At 38.0% G+C, this 17,459-nt stretch overlaps 1 protein-coding gene across 1 annotated transcript in view; it reads right to left on the reverse strand.

Moving 5' to 3' along the window:
• Positions 1-17,459, reverse strand: part of LOC102811277 (chromosome unknown open reading frame, human C12orf50) — a 67,913-nt gene that overhangs the window by 39,915 nt on the left and 10,539 nt on the right. Inside the window, exons 4-6 of the mRNA XM_006870702.1 lie at positions 8,722-8,880; positions 6,814-6,891; positions 6,618-6,731 (exon numbers count right to left, since the gene is read on the reverse strand). Of these exons, the coding sequence (XP_006870764.1) occupies positions 6,618-6,731; positions 6,814-6,891; positions 8,722-8,880 (351 nt within the window). The remainder of the gene's footprint in view (positions 1-6,617; positions 6,732-6,813; positions 6,892-8,721; positions 8,881-17,459) is intronic.

The raw sequence follows: 17,459 nt of genomic DNA on the forward strand, positions 1-17,459 counted from the left end.
ACTTTACTCTCATGGGATATCAAAAATATTGTCCAATGATTCCCACATTCCATTGGGTCACCTCTCTTTGGAATGGGCACAAATACAGATCTCTTTCAATCAGTCAGCCAGATAGTTGTCTTCCAAATTTCTTGGCAGAGATGAATGAGTGCCTCCTGTGCTTCCTCACTTTCTTGAAAGATTTCAATTTTTATTCCATCAATTCCTGGTGCTTTGTTCTTTGCCACTTTCTTCAATGCACCTTGATCATATGCTGCATCTTGAAATGGTTGAACATCAACCATTTCCTTTTGGTACAGTGACTCTGTGTATTCCTTCCATCTTCTTTTGACGCTTTCTTCATCATTCAATAATTTGCTCAGAGGATCTTTCAATAATGAAAATCAAGGCTTGAATTTTTTCTTCAGTTCCCCCAGCTTGAGAAATGTTGAGCGTGTTCTTCCTTTTTGGTTTTCTGATTCCAGAACTTCACATATTTTGTTGCAATATTTGGCTTTATCTTCTTGAGCTCATCTTTGAATTTTTCTGTTCAGCTCTTGGACCTTCTCATTTCTTCCATTTGCTTTAGCCTCTCTACACTGGGAAAATTGGAAGTTGTCAAAAATGAAATGGAATGCATAAACATCGATATCAGCCTGTGAGGATGAAATAGAAAAATTCTACCAACTTCTTCAATCTGAAATTGATCAAACATGCAATCAAGATGTATTGATCATTACTGGTAATTGGTATGCAAAGGTTGGGAACAAAGAGGAAAGCCAAAATATGACCTTGAATATATCCCACCTGAATTTACAGATTTAATACATTAAACACTAAAGACCGAAGACCAGTAGCATTGTGGGATGACATCAAGAACATCATACATGAAGAAAGCAAAAAGACATTAAGAAGATAAGAAAGAAGGAAAAGGTCAAAATGGATGTCAGAAGAGACACTGAAAATTGCTCTCCAGCGTAGAAATACCACAGTGGTGATGGTGGTTATGTGCCATGGAGTCAGTTCCAACTCATAGCCACCATGTACAGTGTTTCCAAGGCTATAAATCTTTACGGGAGCAGAAATTCTCATCTTTTTCCCACGGAACAGCTGGTGGTTTCGAAATGCTGAACTTGCGGTTAGCAGCCTGATTTGTAACCACTATGCTACCACTATGCTCCTTAAAAATACCATATGACCCAATAATTCCTCTACTTGGTATATATCCACAAGAAATAAGAGCCAGAACACAAGTAGATATATGCATACTGATGTTCAATGAAGCATTGTTCACAGTAGTAAAAAAATATGGGGATAGCTTGAATGTCAGTCAATGGAAGAATGGATAAACGATCTTTGGTACACATATACAATGAAATACTATGTAATGGTAATGAATAATGATAAATCTTCAAAAAACCTCTTAACATGGATGAAGCTTGAGGACAATATAAGGTACACACAATGAAATCCATACAATGGTGAAGAATAGTGATAAATCTGTAAAACAGATGAGCCTTGAGGACAATATGCTAAGTGAAATTAGTCAATCACAAACGGACAACTATTGTATGAGACCACCATTGCAAAAACCAAGAAAGGTTTTTAATAGTAAAAGAAACATTCTTTGAAGGTTACCAGGGGTGGGCGGGAGGGAGAGTAATTAACTGGCTAGAGGGTAGACACATGTTAACTCAGGTGACAAGAAAAGAGAGGTTGGCAAAAGAATAATGAAAATAGGTGAAGACATAGGAAGGTATGCAAGGGCTAAAAGTGTTAGAGGTAAATAACAATATATATACAACCTTGGAACAACATATACCTGTGGGTATATACATGAACAGATTCATAGGCTGAACAGGTATTTGATAAAGAGTGGAACTATAAACACAAATATATAAGGATTTGAAAGAGGATACTTATACATGGGTATTTGCCTTTGCTGCAAACACAACTATAGATATGGTAAAGCATACTTGGGACAAAATGATGAAAACTTCTTAGATATTATCAAAAATCTTAAAGCAATGAGTTTTGGGGCTTAGGGGCTCTGGATCATAGTCTCAAGGGACAATCACGGTCAATTGGCATAACATATTCCAGAAAGACAATGTTCTGTATCCTACTTGGGTGAGTAGCATCTGGGATCTTAAAAGTTCATGAGCGGCCATCTAAGGTACAACTATTGGTCTCTCCATGTGTGAAAAACAGAATAGTGTTAAAGATGCTTGTAATCCATTAGTAAACTGGACTGAGGTAACATGTGAACATCAGTCTCCGCAACACTGAGACCAGAAAAGCTAGATGGTGCCTGGCTACCATTACCAATTGCTATGAAAGAGATTACATTAGAAGATCCCAGATAGAGTGGGAGAAAATGTGGAACAAAACTCAAAATTATTTAAAATTACAAAAATTAGACTAACTATTCAGAAAGTGACAGAGGCACCCGAGACTTGGGCCCTTGACCACATGTCAAGTCTGGAATGGAATTCATCCTCATCGCCCAATTTTCAGCCAAGCAGTTGTTGTTGTTGTTAAGTATCTTATTGTTGGTTCTGACCCATAGCAACCCTATGTATAACTGAACGAAACGTCGCCTGGTCCTGTGCCATTGTGACAATGGCTGCTACACTTGACCCAATTGTTACTGCCACTATGCCAATCCATCTTGTTGGGGGTTTCCTTCTTTTTCTTTGTCCTTCCACTTTACCAAGCATGACTTTCTCCAGGGATTACTCCCTTCTAATAATAAGTCCAATATATGAAAAACTAAGTCTGATCGTCTTGGCTTCTGAGAAGCATATTGATTGTACTCTTCCAACACAGATTTCTTTGTTCTTCTGGCAGTCTATGGTACCTTTAACCTTCTTCTCCAGCACCATAACCCAAATGAGTCAATTCTTCTGTGATCTCCTTTATTCACTGTCCAACTTTCACATGCCTATGAGACTATTGAAAATACCATGACTTTGGTCAGGTGCACTTTAGTCCTCAAACTAATATCTTTGATCTTGGACACTTTAAAGAGGTCTTGGGCAGCAGATTTGTCTAATGCAATACGTCATTTGGTTTCTTGAGTGTTGATGGTAGATCGAAACAAAATGAAGTCTTTGACAATTTCAATCTTTTCTCCATTTATCATGATGTTACTTATTGATCCAGTAGTGAGAATTTTTGTTTTCTTTATATTAAGAGTTGGTCTTTGGTCTTCATCAGTAAGTATTTTAAATTATCTTTACTTTCAGCAAGCAAGGTTGTATCATCTGTATATCACAGTTTATTAATGAGCCTTCCTCCAATCCTGTTGCCACATTCTTCTTCATATAATCCAGCTTCATGGAATATTTTCTCAGCATACAGATTGAAAAAGTATGATGAAATAATACATTCCTGGCACACATCTTTCCTCATTTTAAACCATTCGGTGTCTCCTCTTTCTGTTCAAACAACTGCCTCTTGGTCTATATATAGTTTACTCAGGAGCACAATTAAGTGTTTCAGAATATTCATTCTCCACAATGTTGTCGGCATCTTGTCAGGATGAACAAAGCCAAAAACCTTTGCATAAACAATAAAGCACAGTTAAACATCTTTCTGATATTCTCTGCTTTCAGCCGTGATCCATCTGTCATCAGACATGTTCTATACCCTCACCTGAATCCGGCTTGAGACTCTTACAGTTCCCTGTTAATATACTGTGGTAGCCATTTTTTAATTCTGTTTAGCAAAATTTTACTTGCATGTGATTTTAATGATATAGTCCAATGATTCCCGCATCCTATTTGGTTACCTCCCTTTGGAATGGGCACAGATATGGATCTATTCCAATTATTTGATCAGCTAGCTGTCTTCCAAATTTCTTTTACTTGAGTGGGTGCCTCCAGTGTTGTGTCAGTTTGTTGAAATTTTTCTATTTATTTCTGTGGATTCCTGGAAACTTGTTCTTTGCAAATGCCTTCTGTGCACATTGGATTTCTTCCTTCAGTACCATATGCTCTTGATCATACGTTACCTCTTGAAATAAATGAACATCAACCATTTCTTTTTGGTACAGTGACACTGTGTACTCCTTCTATGTTCTCTTGATGTTTTTTACATCAGTCAATATTTTGCAAAAAGAATCCTTCAGTATTAAAAGTGGAGACTTGAATTTTTTCCTGTTATTTTAGCTTAAGAAATGCTGAGCATGTTCTTCCCTTTTGGTTTTCTAACTCCAGATATTTGCACATTTCATTATAATATTTGATTTTGTCTTCTCAAGGTGCCCTTTGAAATTTTCTATTCAGCTCTTTTGCCTCCTCATTCCTTCCATTTGCTTTAGCATCTCTAAGCTGAAGAGCAGTTTTCAGAGTCTCTTCTTACATCCATTTTGGTCTTTTCATTTTGCCTTGTCTTCTTAATGATTTTATGATTTCTTCCTATATGATGCTCTTGATGTCATCCCACAACTCTTCTGATTTTCAGTCATTAGTGTCTAATGCATCAAATCTGTTATTTAGATGATCTCTAAATTCAGGTGGGACATGGTCAAAGTCCTATTTTGGCTCTTATGAACTTGTTTTAATTTTCTTCAGCTCCAGCCTGAACTTGCATATGGGCAATTGTTGGTCTGTTCTACAATCTACCCCTGATCTTGTTTTGAATGATGATATGGATTGTTTCCATCTGGTGAAGTCCATGTGCATAATCTGTTTTTTTAAATGTTATTTTTAAAAGTTATTTGCAATTAAGTAGTTTTGGTCTCCAAAATTTTATCATGCACTCTCCAATATATTTTCCAAATACTGACCCTTCTTCATTTCCAATCTTTGTATTCAAATTATCTGAAATTTTCAGTACATCTTGATTGCATGTTTCAACTGAAGAAGCTGTTAGAATTTTTCAATTTCATTATCACTGGCTATAGTGGTTGGTGTGCAAATTTGAATAATGATGATATTAACCAGTTTTCCTTTTTGGCATAGGGATATTATCCTATCACAGACAGCATTATACTTTAAGATAGATCCTGAAATATTCTTTTTGATGATGAATATGATGCCATTCCTCTCAAAATAGTCATTTCTTGCATAGTAAACATATGTGGTTGTCAGATTCAAAATGGCCAATGGCAGTCCATTTCAGCTCAGTAATGTCTAGGATATCTAGGCTTACACATTCCATTTTACTTCCAATTTTCCTAGTCACACTTTGTACATTCCCTGTTCCAATTATTAATGGATAGGTGTAAATGTGTTCCTCAATTTTGAGTAGAGCTCCATCAACAAATGAAGGGACTAAAGGCTGTATTCCATTCACATCATCACAGTCAATTCTATTTCGAGAAAGCAACTTTTCCCCAGTCATATTTTAAGTATGTGCCAACCTGAGGAGCTGATCTTCTGGCATTATATCTGACAACATTCTGGTGCTATACATCATGTTTCAATATTCAACATTCTGGTCCTAGCTGACAGTATTTCACTGCTATTCATAAGGTTTTCAGTGGCTAAAAATCCAGAAGTAGTCTTCCTCTCCTTCTTCCAAGTTTGTCTTAGTCTGGAAGTTCAAATGGAAACTGTCCACCCTAGGTTACCCTGCCGGCATTCAAAATACTGGTGGCATAGCTTCCAGCATCACAGCAAAACACAAGCCACCAGAGCGGAGCAAACTGACAGATGGGTGATAATTGTTGTTGTTATTATTAAGTGCCATTGATTCTGACTCACAGTGACCTTGTATAGGGGTCCAAGGAATGGCTGGTGAGTTCTGAAGCACCCACCATGTGATCCAAAGTGACCTTGTAGTGTAGTGCTCATCCTACAGCACCACACCAGGATTTCAGATAGGTATATAGACGGGAATAATAACACTAGTAAGGTAGTATGGTCAACCATTCAAAGTTAAAAGGACAACATTTACTTAAAGACAAAGCTGAGAAGGGATAGGAAGGTGGGTGGAATGGAAATTGGAAGGAAGTGGGATAACTATTGTTGCGTAGAGGGGATTGCAATCATTGAGATGAAACCAAGTATGTGATTTGCTGAATTTAAAACTGATAATCTTGTCTTTAAACCATCACTCAATTCACAATGAAACGTTTTTGGTGCTTTGTTGTTGCTGCTGTTGTTGTTGTTGTTGTAACTGTTCTCCAACATTAAAATCTGATGCATCAGAGAATAAGTTCCATGAAGGCTGGGTCCTTAGAAATGTCTATCAGCATCATCTCTGTGCCTAGGAAATGTGGCCAATGAACAAATATACCCTTATTCTGTCACTAATCTCATTTTGTGGTTTGTCTTTTATCCTTTTGGTCCAAGCTATCCTTTCTATTCAAAAAGAAAAAGCTATTTCACAAGGCAATTTATTTACATAGATAAAAGAAATGGCAAAAGCAAATGATGTACAGAATGACTGCATGCAATGTGTAGTGTGACAATGTGTTTATGAAGTGTGTTCACTTAGTGGCTCCTCTGGGAAAAGATAATTACATTAATAGCAGCTTTTCTTATTAAATATAGGTCATTCAACAAAAGGACTTTCTTCTCACTCTCAATTCTGATGTATTATTTATCAGTTAACCCTCTTTATGTACTAAGTAATTCACAGTCTATCACTTATATAACACATTTAAGTGCTGCCTTTGAAATTCTTACCTTCTTGTAATTCACTGCCATTTTCCAAAGGTTTTTCTAACTTTTTTTCCACTGTAGGAGCTAAGCTCTTTGAAGATGAAATATCTTGAGGATTATGAAATCTGTAGTATTCACCTAACCTCCCCATAAGAAAATGAGTGGTTAATATATTTGTCACACTAAGTATTAAAAAATTCACAATTGTTTGATTTCTTACCAGATTTATAACACATCTCCTTTATTGCTCTTTTTTCTTCAATTTCTTCAGGTGTCTTTGTCCATAAACTAGAAGCATCTATAGGATATATTTGTTTTAAATTAAAGTGTCCCATAGCCAAATAATCTGAAAATTTATAAATAAGAAAGAAAAATCCCAAAGATTGTTCTCTTGGATGAATTATTGGTTATTCTATATTTAAAATAACACATTTTACATACTAAAATGTTTCTAAGTACTAAATTTTACAAATGAACAGATAGGAGAAAATAAATGGCTACATAATGATCCAAGATGATACGTGATGTCTCTTGAAATGAAAGAGTATAAACTCCTATGAGCACCTGTTGAGATCTGTGTTTATTTGGATGAATATTTAAGTAGAGGGGACTCAGAGAAACAGTAAAAAAGAGTAATAATCTAAAAATGAAATTCACTGCCATCTAGCCAATTCTGGCTCAAGTCAATTCCAACTCATAGTAGAATTGTCCCAAAGGGTTTCCAAGACAGTAAAGCTACATGGAAGCAGAGTGCCACATCTTTCTCTGTCTCTTGGAGACAGAATGCTCATTCACAGTGGAGTGCTCATTCACAGAGGATTCTATGTATCCTACAGAAACTCTGATGGCCTGTTGACCAAAGAAGGACATGCTTCAGGGCAAAGGCAGAGTTGACAGATTGTTTCTGCCTGTTTTTCTTCTCCGGCCACACTTACCAGCATCACTGTGCTATGATAATACAGTAACGAAAGGATGGACTAGAAAACAAAAGACCTGGATTCTTCTTGTTGTTAGGTGCCATCAAGTTGGTATGGACTCATAGCGACCTTACTCACAACAGAACAAAACACTGCCTGGTCCTGGACTAACCTCACAATTGTTGCCATGCTTGAGCCCTTTGATGCTGCCACTTTGCCAATCCATCTTGCTGGAGGTCTTCCTCTTTTTTTCTGACCCTCCACTTTACCAAACATGATATCCCTCTCCAGTGGATGTTACCTACTGACAATATGTCCGAAGTTTGGCCATCTTGGCCTCCAGGGAACACTCTGGCTGTACTTCTTCCGACATAGATCTGTTTGTTCTTTTGGCAGCCAATGGTACTTTCAATATTCTCCTCCAACACAGTAACTCAAATGCATCAATTCTTCTACGATCTTCCTTATTCACTGGCCAACTTTTGCATGCATATGAGGTTATTGAAAATACCATGGCTTGGGTCAGGCCCACCTTAGTCCTCAAGCTGACATCTTTGCTCTTCAACACTTTAAAAAGGTCTTGTGCAGCAGATTTGCCTAATATAATACCTGGGTTCTAGCCCTGTTTGTATTCCTGTGAGGGGTGCATGAAACAGTGCAGCTGACTTTACTCTATGTAATGCTTTATATACTGTAAAGTACACTGGTTATGTGTAACTGCAAGAACAAAATGTGAGACAAATGATAGATCAATATATTGATAGATATATATCAATGAGGTTTAGAAACAGTTACGTTAAATATAAATTAAGAAGGTTATCAGTATTCGTACAGGCAAATAAACATATTTAAACAAAATATCCTTTAGCTATCATATAACAAAAATGTTCCAATCCAGATGATCATAATAAGCATCATTCATTTGCAATAAATTAGAACACAATGACTTTAATAGGCAAAATAACTACATACTTTCTCATGTAAAACCTAAATTATAAACTTCTAGTGTTATTGTTGTTAAATGTCTTTGAGTCATTCTAACTCATAACAACCCTGTATAGGGTTTCTGAAGAGTGGCTGGTAGATTTGAACCACCAACTTTGTGGTTAGCAGTCCAATGCTTATTCTACAGTGCCACTCCAGGATGTCATTGTAGAAAGTAATATAAAGTTTTTGAACGCCATTACAAATCTAAGGAAAAGTTTACTAACCATTTTGTTCCTTTTCTTCTTCCTCTTCTTCCTCAAAGTTAGTTTTTAAAACTAAAGGATGGTGAATGGGTCGAGATATATTTTCCTGAGGCTTCAAAGATTCCTGACTCTGGGTGAGAGGTAGAATTCCTTCCTGATTTTCTTTCTGTAGTGTGATATCTACCAGGAAAATGTAACATTTCAGTCTTTTCAATATATGATGAGGATGCTCAAATTCCAACCATTATTAGAATAATTCAAATTAACTTCATTTTGTTAAAAAGTCTCCCTTCTTACTTTTTGAAGGATTATTAAATTCACAAAAAAAATAATAGATTTTGCTTATAAGGGATGGAAAATATGCTAATTCACATACTTTGTTGTTGTTGTTAAGTGCCATTGAGTAGGTTCCAACTCATAACAACCTGTATAGAGCTTCCAAGGAGCGACTGGTGAGTTTGAACTGCCAACATTGCAGTTCACACTGACCTTGTAGTCCAGCGATTATCCCAGCTCATCACACCAGGACTCCATGACTTTATATTGCACATTTTTGGTACAAATCCAACATGATCACAAACACTATATTTTGAGAGATATGATTAAGTTTACTAATTACATTGCAACAAACTAACAAAGACAACATCAAATAGGCATTTTTTACTCCAAGTAGAACTGCCCCATAGTGTTTTCTAGGCAGTAATTGTGCCCTAATTATATGTCGGAGGACTGCTGTGTGGTATCATTCTAAGTGGGAACTGACTCTATGGACCTTAACAACAATCTTTAAAGAAGCAAATCACCAGCTCTTTCACTCTCAGAGTGGCGTAGCACTTAACCATTGCACTAATGTTGTGAAGTGCTGTGCAGTCAGAATCTGACTCAAAATGACCCTGTATAGGGTTTCCGAGGAGCAGCTGGTTAACTTGAACCACCAACCTTGTGGTTGAAATCGACCTTCCAGTCCAGCCCAATAGCCCGCAGTACCACACCAGGACTTGTACCATAGAAAAGCTCATCTTAGCTGTCTACTGAGGTAAGTTAAAAAGCATTGCTACAAAATCAAAACACCTTTATAAATAAAAAGATCAAAATGTAAAGCCATTTTTTCTCAATATAACCTCCATGTAGGTCTAAGCATTTCAGAAGGCAGAAATCTCTCTAACCCTTCCCCCCAAAAATTCTGTGTTCTTTGATTTATAAAACATCAAACTGACACATCCTAGAGGGACTCAAGTCATGTTTCTTTAAAATGTTGAATTTTGGGAAACAAAATGCCAGAGGGATCAATATCAAGGCTATGAGGAGGATGGGGGAAAGTTGCCTAATGAAATTTTAGTGGGACTGCCCTTGCTACCTCCAGAAAAATGAGCAGATGTATTATTGAGATGGAAAAAAATTCTTGGTGCCACTTTCCTGGCCTTTTTCTCAACAATGCAGTTTTCAACTTATTTAAAACATTTTTATAATAAGTCCCCATGGTCGTTCTGGATCCTGTAAGAAAATCAATCGAGTTTACCACTTTGGAATCCTAAAAAAACAGTTGCCATAAACTTCTGAGTTGACCTCTCTGCCTTGAACTCTTCCTGACCATCCCTAAAATACTTGGTCAATGTTAAACTCTTGTTTTATGTGGGGTAGAATTCCCATAAATTAGTTGTAAAATTCAATAAGCTGGGAAGATGCCCACTTGAGTTTTGTTAGAAATTTGACATTAGCGCTGACTTAAAATTGTTTCCCAATGGCACAAAAAAAGTATCCTTTATTTATTTATTTATTTATTTTTTTTAAAGACACCGTGGGTTAATGCACTGGACTGCAAGATCAGTTTGAATTACAAGGTTAGCAGATCAAGCTCACCAGCTGCTCCTTAGAAACCCTATTCAGGGTCACTATGAATTGGAATCAACTTGATGGCACTTAACAACAAGAAATGTGTTAGTTAAAGAATGTGTCTGCAGCCATCCACTGATTTCAGAGATATATTATCACACTTGTTTGGAATAAATCCCATGCATACATTAGCTGAACCCTAGTGGCAATACTTTCCCTCATATTTCTCTGATTTTCCTTGGAAACGCCTAGTAGGTGTTGTGTGGTTTAGTTTGCTAGACTCAAGGAACTACCGTTGTGATGTGCCATGGAGTTGGTTCCAATTCCTACCGACCCTGTAGAGGGCTTCCAAGGCTGTAAATCTTTATGGGAGCAGAAAGCTTCATCTTTCTCCCATGGAATGGCTGCTAGTTTCGAACTGCTGACCTTAAGGTTTGCAGCCCGATTTGTAACCACTACACTATCAGAGCTCCTTCATGGAACTATCAACCTCCTCTTAATTGCTTACCATTAAAAACTCCATTGTTGCCCAGAGTGTTGATAAGCTTAAACTTATGCACAATCGTTTCCAAATAAAGCCAATTCCCTAATGAAGAGTTTCAGAGCTGTCTCTCCCATGACTTGCCTCCCACTCTGGACAAAACCTCAGGGCTACTGCTCCATAGCTGGACAAAGGCTCAGGTGCCCCCTTTTCTCAGTCACACTCCTGCTTTAAAGGTGCACCAATGGACAGTGGTGGTATCCTCTGGTCTATTGGGCATGGAACCCTACTCTATGTGCAAGCTTGGGTAAAGGTAATGAGAGAACTCTCATTCTACCATAGGTGGCATAGAGCTTCTGCCCTTTAAGTGAGGCTGTGTAAAAGAAGAAATTCCCAGACCTGTCAGACACTCTTTTTTATTATTATTATGAATTATGTGATAGTTTACATGGCAGAACATTAGCTTTACATTCATCCTATCGGATATAATTTCATTGTCATGGTTACAAACCCCTCCATGCATCATCAAACAACTAAAGGGTATACCCTGTAAGCCTGCCTCCCAGTCATCAGCACACAGTCCCTCTCCCTCTCTGGGTCTAGAGTTCCCAGCCACTCAATCTCTCCATGTAATTGTCTCTGCCTCTATCTCTGGCATCAGTTCTTCTCTGGGTGGGGTCCCACATTCTGCTCTTCTCTCTCGATGGTCCCAGGAACCACCGCTCCTAGACTGCAGAGTCAATCACTCCTCTCCTTTTGCTACAAAACATCTACTTTTACATTTCTAAACCTCACAGTCAGTCCTGATAATAATTATTCACTATTGTACCACAAGAGACCTATCCCCATCTCCTTTCATCAGTCCCACCCAAACAGACTGGATACGACTCAGTGGAGATTCTACCTTCCTCCATGCCCTCTGGATCTAGTCTCCCTCTTGAAATCTTGTAAGCCAGTCACTTCTTGCCTTTGAAACCCCCCAGTGTCCAAGTTGCCTACACCCCTGTCTACTCTGTGTGGAGGGGGTGGGAATGATCCTCTCTGTAAAGATTTGTTTCCTCTTTTGAGCTACTGCATCCATAGGTGTAGGTCAAGTTCATCAAATTGTATCAGATTACTCTTTTTTTTTCTCTTCTTTCTTCTTCTGGTTGAGTTCTGATCATCCAGTCATTGAAGCCAGGTCAAGTGGGTATTATCTGCAAGTATGTGTGTTTTTGTGCATATGCCCTCTCTTCTTATCAGCTGGATGCTTCACTCTCCACTCTAGTCCTCTGTGGCTATGTCACTGACTCTGGGCCCAAGAGTCCCCAGGTCTTGCCACACTGCTGGCCAATCAGGTCTCCACCGGGTTCACAGGAGTCTACTGAACATGGTAGGGCTTAGCTCGCAGCTTCATTGCTGTTTTTCCCTCACTTCCCCATATCAGTGATGAACATGGTCACCAATGAGAGCGCGCATGTCTGCTCATGTATTCCCATTGAGTCTTAGTCTTAGAAGGAGGTTTGTCCTGAGGGGACCCGATCACTTGCCTTGATGTCTCCTGGGCGGGCAATTTGTGTGTTCTTGTAGTAATCAGTCAGACCGCTGTTATTGTTTTGTATTTTTCCTGCTTGTCTTTCTTTCAAAAAGTATCTTCTGTTCTTCTAGCCACTCTAGGCTAGTCTGCTTGTCCTTTCCAGTGGAAATTTTCAACCTCAAAAAATTCTGGATGGAGTTCAGGATTCTACCTATGGTCTTATGTAATGCTGAGGTTCCACAGGAAACCTCCTTCACTGAGCACATTGTAGTCCCATTTTAGGTATTCCAATCAGTTATAGGCAGAAGATGGACTTACAAGCTTTCTATGGTGATATTTCTGGCTATTCATTTCTCTGCCCCTCAAGTGTCTACTTTTAACGGTATGCCAGGGAAACCAAGATTTACAATACAGCCAAGCATCTTAAAATTATTTCCCTCCTTTTGCCCATTCCAACCATGTCTCAATTCCTGTGTCCCAGAGCCCTGTTGTTCCAAGGTTGTGCATAAATCATGTCAGTCACTCTTGCAAAAGGAATAAAGGAGGATGAAAAATGCTAAGCAACCTTCTCCTCTCAAGGAGATACCAGAGTCCTCCATTGAATTTTTGGGAAAGAGGGAGTCTGTGTTCTTGGCTGCATCTGCCCAGAGTGGAACTTCTTTCATACTGAGTTGGTGGGCGTGCCTGGTTCTCAGGTCATAGGCTCTTACTGTTCTTACAAAGAATTTGTAGATGCCTTGAATGAATGTTTCTTCTTTGCTGTAAGCCCTTAGGACAATTTCCAGAGACTTTAAATAATTATGCTTTTGTTTAATTTTCACCACCATTTGTTTATGTTTGTCACAATGTAGTGGCATGCATGCTGCTGTGATGCTGGAAAAGAATTATCATGGAAAATTGGAAATTGTCAGATATGAAATGAAATGCTTGAAGATGGGTAGATATCCTAGGCATTAGCGAGCTGAAATGGGCTGGTATTGGCTATTATGAATCACACAATCATATGGTCTATTACGTCGAGAATGACAAATTAAAGAGGAACGGTATCACATTCATTAATCTCAAAGCACTCCATTTCATGTTTGAAAACTTACATGTTCCAATTACTAATGGATGTTTCCAGTTATTTATATTTATTCTTCATTGGTAAATGAAGGTACTGAAAGCTTTACTCCATTAGTGTCATTGAGGTCAACTCTTCTTTGAGGAGAACTTCCTCAGTCACATGTGGAGTACCTTCCAACTCGCCTCTTTGGGCATGATTATCAGACAGTGCTCCACTGCTATTCATAGGTTTTCCCTGGCCAGTTTTGTCAGAAGCAGATTGCCAGCGCCTTCTTCCCAGTCTGTTTTAGTCTGGGAGCTCTGTAGAAGCCTTTCTACTATGGATGACCCTGATGGTGTGTGAAGTACCAATGCCATAGCTTCCAGTATCACAACAAGCAAGCCACCATAGTAACAATCTGAAAGATGCATGGCTACAGATAATGTTACAAATTCTAGTAGTAAATCCTCCTCTTGTTTCAGATTTTATGTTCAATATCTCCTAACTTTACAAAAATTAGAATATGCATGTTTTAGACAAGAGGTTTTTTTTTTATTTTTTTTACCAATATATACCTTTCTGTTTCATGAATAGATGAGAACAATTTTTATTATTACTCATACTATCAAGATACATTTTTCCAATAAAAGCCTCCAATAATGTGTAACAATTATTAAAGTTTATAGCACAATTAGAGTCCTGGTGTGGTGATGTAGAATAAGCACTGGACTACTAACCAAAAGGTTAGCAGTTCAAACCCCATAGCTGCTCCTTGGAAACCCTATACAGGGTCGTTATGAGTCAGAATGACTCGAAGGCACTTAACAACAATAGTACAACACAAACATTTTGTTCTAATATATTTTATCCAAATAATAACGGTAATAATAACTGAATCCTGTGATGCTGTGGGTTAATGCACTGGACTGCAAAGTTGGTTTTAACCACAAGGTCGGCAGTTCAAGCTCACCAGAGGCTTCTCAGAAATCCTATACAGGGTCGTTATGGGTTGGAATACTCGACAGCACTTAACAACAACAAAGAAATATGTCAACGCTTGGAAGTTTATGGTCATTGAAATAAAGCAATAATTAAATTACAAGTAGGAATTTAAGAGAAGAAAGATCATTTAAAAATATTAATGACAAATTTGCTCAACTATCTATTAACTTATTTAAATTGTAAAAGATAATACAAACACAGAATCATATACAAAACATAAAATATACAATGAACATGACAAAGTAAATAATCAGGCTAAGAAGCAATAGTCTGTCATATGTACCCTCCAGATTAGAGCACTTTCCCTTTTCATACCCACAATAGGTATCCTCCATCCTAACTCTCATGGTAATCACTTATGCTTTTTCTATGATGCATTCAGCCTTTAAAAATAAATTTTAATTGTGCTTATTTTTAAACATTTTACAACTGGAATCCAAAAGTATTCTTCATTAATTCTTTTCTAATTAATTCTCTAGAAGTTCTCTGTCAATATATAGTTTCAGCAGTCTTTGTACTATCTTTAACAAAATTTTACATTCACATGATATTAATCATATTGTTCAATGACAATAGAGGTGTCCTTTGTGCTGCCTCTCTTTGGAATGGGCACAAATATGGACCTCTTCCAGACAATTGGCCATGTAGTTCTCCTCCAAATTTCTTGACATAGATGAGTGAGTGCCTCCAGTGTCACATCACATTGTTGAAAGATTTCAATTTGTATTCCTTCTATTTCTGGTACCTTATTCTTTGCCAATGATTTTAATACACCTTGAACTTCAACCTTCAGGATCATTGGCTCTTGATCATATGCTACCTCTTGAAATGGTTGAATATCAACCATCTCTTGCTGGTACAGTGACTCTGTGCATTCCTTCCATCTTCTTTGGTTGCCTTCTGCATCATTCAATATTTTCCCCATTGTTGTTGTTGTTAGGTGCCATTGAGTTGGCACCAACTTATAGTGACCTTATGCACAGCAGAACAAAACACTGCCTGATCCTGGCCCAACCTCACTACTGTTGCCACGCTTGAGTCCATCGATGATGCCACTTGGCCAATCCATCTCGTTGGGGATCTTCCTCTTTTTTTCTGAACCTCCACCTTACCAAACATGATATCCGTCTCCAGTGACTGGTCCCTCCTGACAATACGTTCGAAGTATGAGAGGTGAAGTTTGGCCATCTTGGCCTCTAAATAGCACTCTGGCTGCATTTCTTCCAAAATGGATCTATTGGTTCTTTTGGCAGCCCATGGAACTTTCAATATTCTCCTCCAACACCATAATTCAAATGCATCAATTCTTCTATGGTCTTCCTTAATCACTGTCCAGCTTTCGCATGTATATGAGGTTATTGACAGCACCATGACTTGGGTCAGGCACACCTTAATCCTCAAGCTGACATCTTTGCTCTTCAACACTTGGAAAAGGTCTTGTGCAGATTTACCTAATGCAATATGTCATTTGATTTCTCGACTGCTGCTTCCATGCGTGTTGATAGTTGATCCAAGAAGAATGAAGTCCTTGACAACTTCAATCTTTTCTCCATCGATAAGAATGTTGTTTATTGGTCCAGTAGTGAGGATTTTTGTTTTCTGGACTTTGAGATGTAATCCATACCGAAGGCTGTACTCTTTGATCTTCATCAGTAAATATTTTAAGTCCTCTTCACTTTCAGAAAACAAGGTTGTATCATCTGCGTATCTCAGGTTGTTAATGAGTCTTCCTCCAATCTTGATGCCACATTTTTCTTCATAGAATCCAGCTTCTCAGATTATTTACTCAGCATACAAGTTGAATAAGTATGGTGAAAGAATACAACCTTGTCACACACCTTTCTTAATTTTAAACCATTCAGTTTTCCCATATTCTGTTCAAACAACTTCCTCTTGGTCCAGGCCACCACTCGTCTGTCAGTTTGTTGTACTGTGGTGGCTTGTGAATTGCTGTGATTCTGAAAGCTATGCCACTGGTATTTTAAATACCAGCAGGGTCACCCATGGTGGACAGGTTCCAGATCAGCTTCCAGACAAAGACAGACAAGGAAGAAGGAGTGACAAACTACTTCCGAATATTTAGTCACTGAAAACCTTATGAATAGCAGAGAAACACCATCAGATATAGTGCTGGAAGGCACTCAAAATGAGACTGGGGGAGAGCTGCCTCCTCAAAGTAGAGCTGATTGTGATGATGCAAATGGAGTAAAGTTCATTGGAGAAAAGTTCACGGGAACTTCATTTGCTGATAGAGCACAACTCAAAATTAAGAGAAACAGCTGTAAACATACATTGAAAATCAGAACATGGAATATATGAAATATGAATCTGGGAAAATGGAAGTTGTCAAAAATGAAATGGAACGCATAAACATCCATATCTTAGGCATTAGTGAGCTGAAATGGACTGGTATTGGCCATTTTGAATCTGATGACCACATGGTGTAGTATGCAGGAAAAGACTAAAGAGGAATGGTGTTGTATTCATTGTCAAAAAGAACATATCCAGGTCAGTCATGAGATACAATGCTGTCTGTGATAGGATAATATCCATTGCTCTACAGGGAAGCCCAGTAAATACCACTATTATTCAAATTTACACACCATTTTGCCCATAGCATCCATATACTGAGGCTTGAATTTTTTTTCATCAGTTCCCTCAGCTTGAGAAATGCTGAGTGTGTTCTTCCCTTTTGGTTTTTTAACTCCGGGTCTTTGCACATTTCATTATAGTATTTGGTTTTGTCTTCTCAAGCTGCCCTTTAAATTTTTCTATTACACTGTTTTACCTCATTTCTTCCATTTGCTGTAGCATCTCTATGCTGGAGAGTAAGTTTCAGAGTCTCTTCTGACATCCATTTTGGTCTTTTCCTTCTTTTTTAC

This window comes from Chrysochloris asiatica, unplaced genomic scaffold (assembly GCF_000296735.1).
Source record: "Chrysochloris asiatica unplaced genomic scaffold, ChrAsi1.0 scaffold00149, whole genome shotgun sequence".
Classification (NCBI taxonomy): domain Eukaryota; kingdom Metazoa; phylum Chordata; class Mammalia; order Afrosoricida; family Chrysochloridae; genus Chrysochloris; species Chrysochloris asiatica.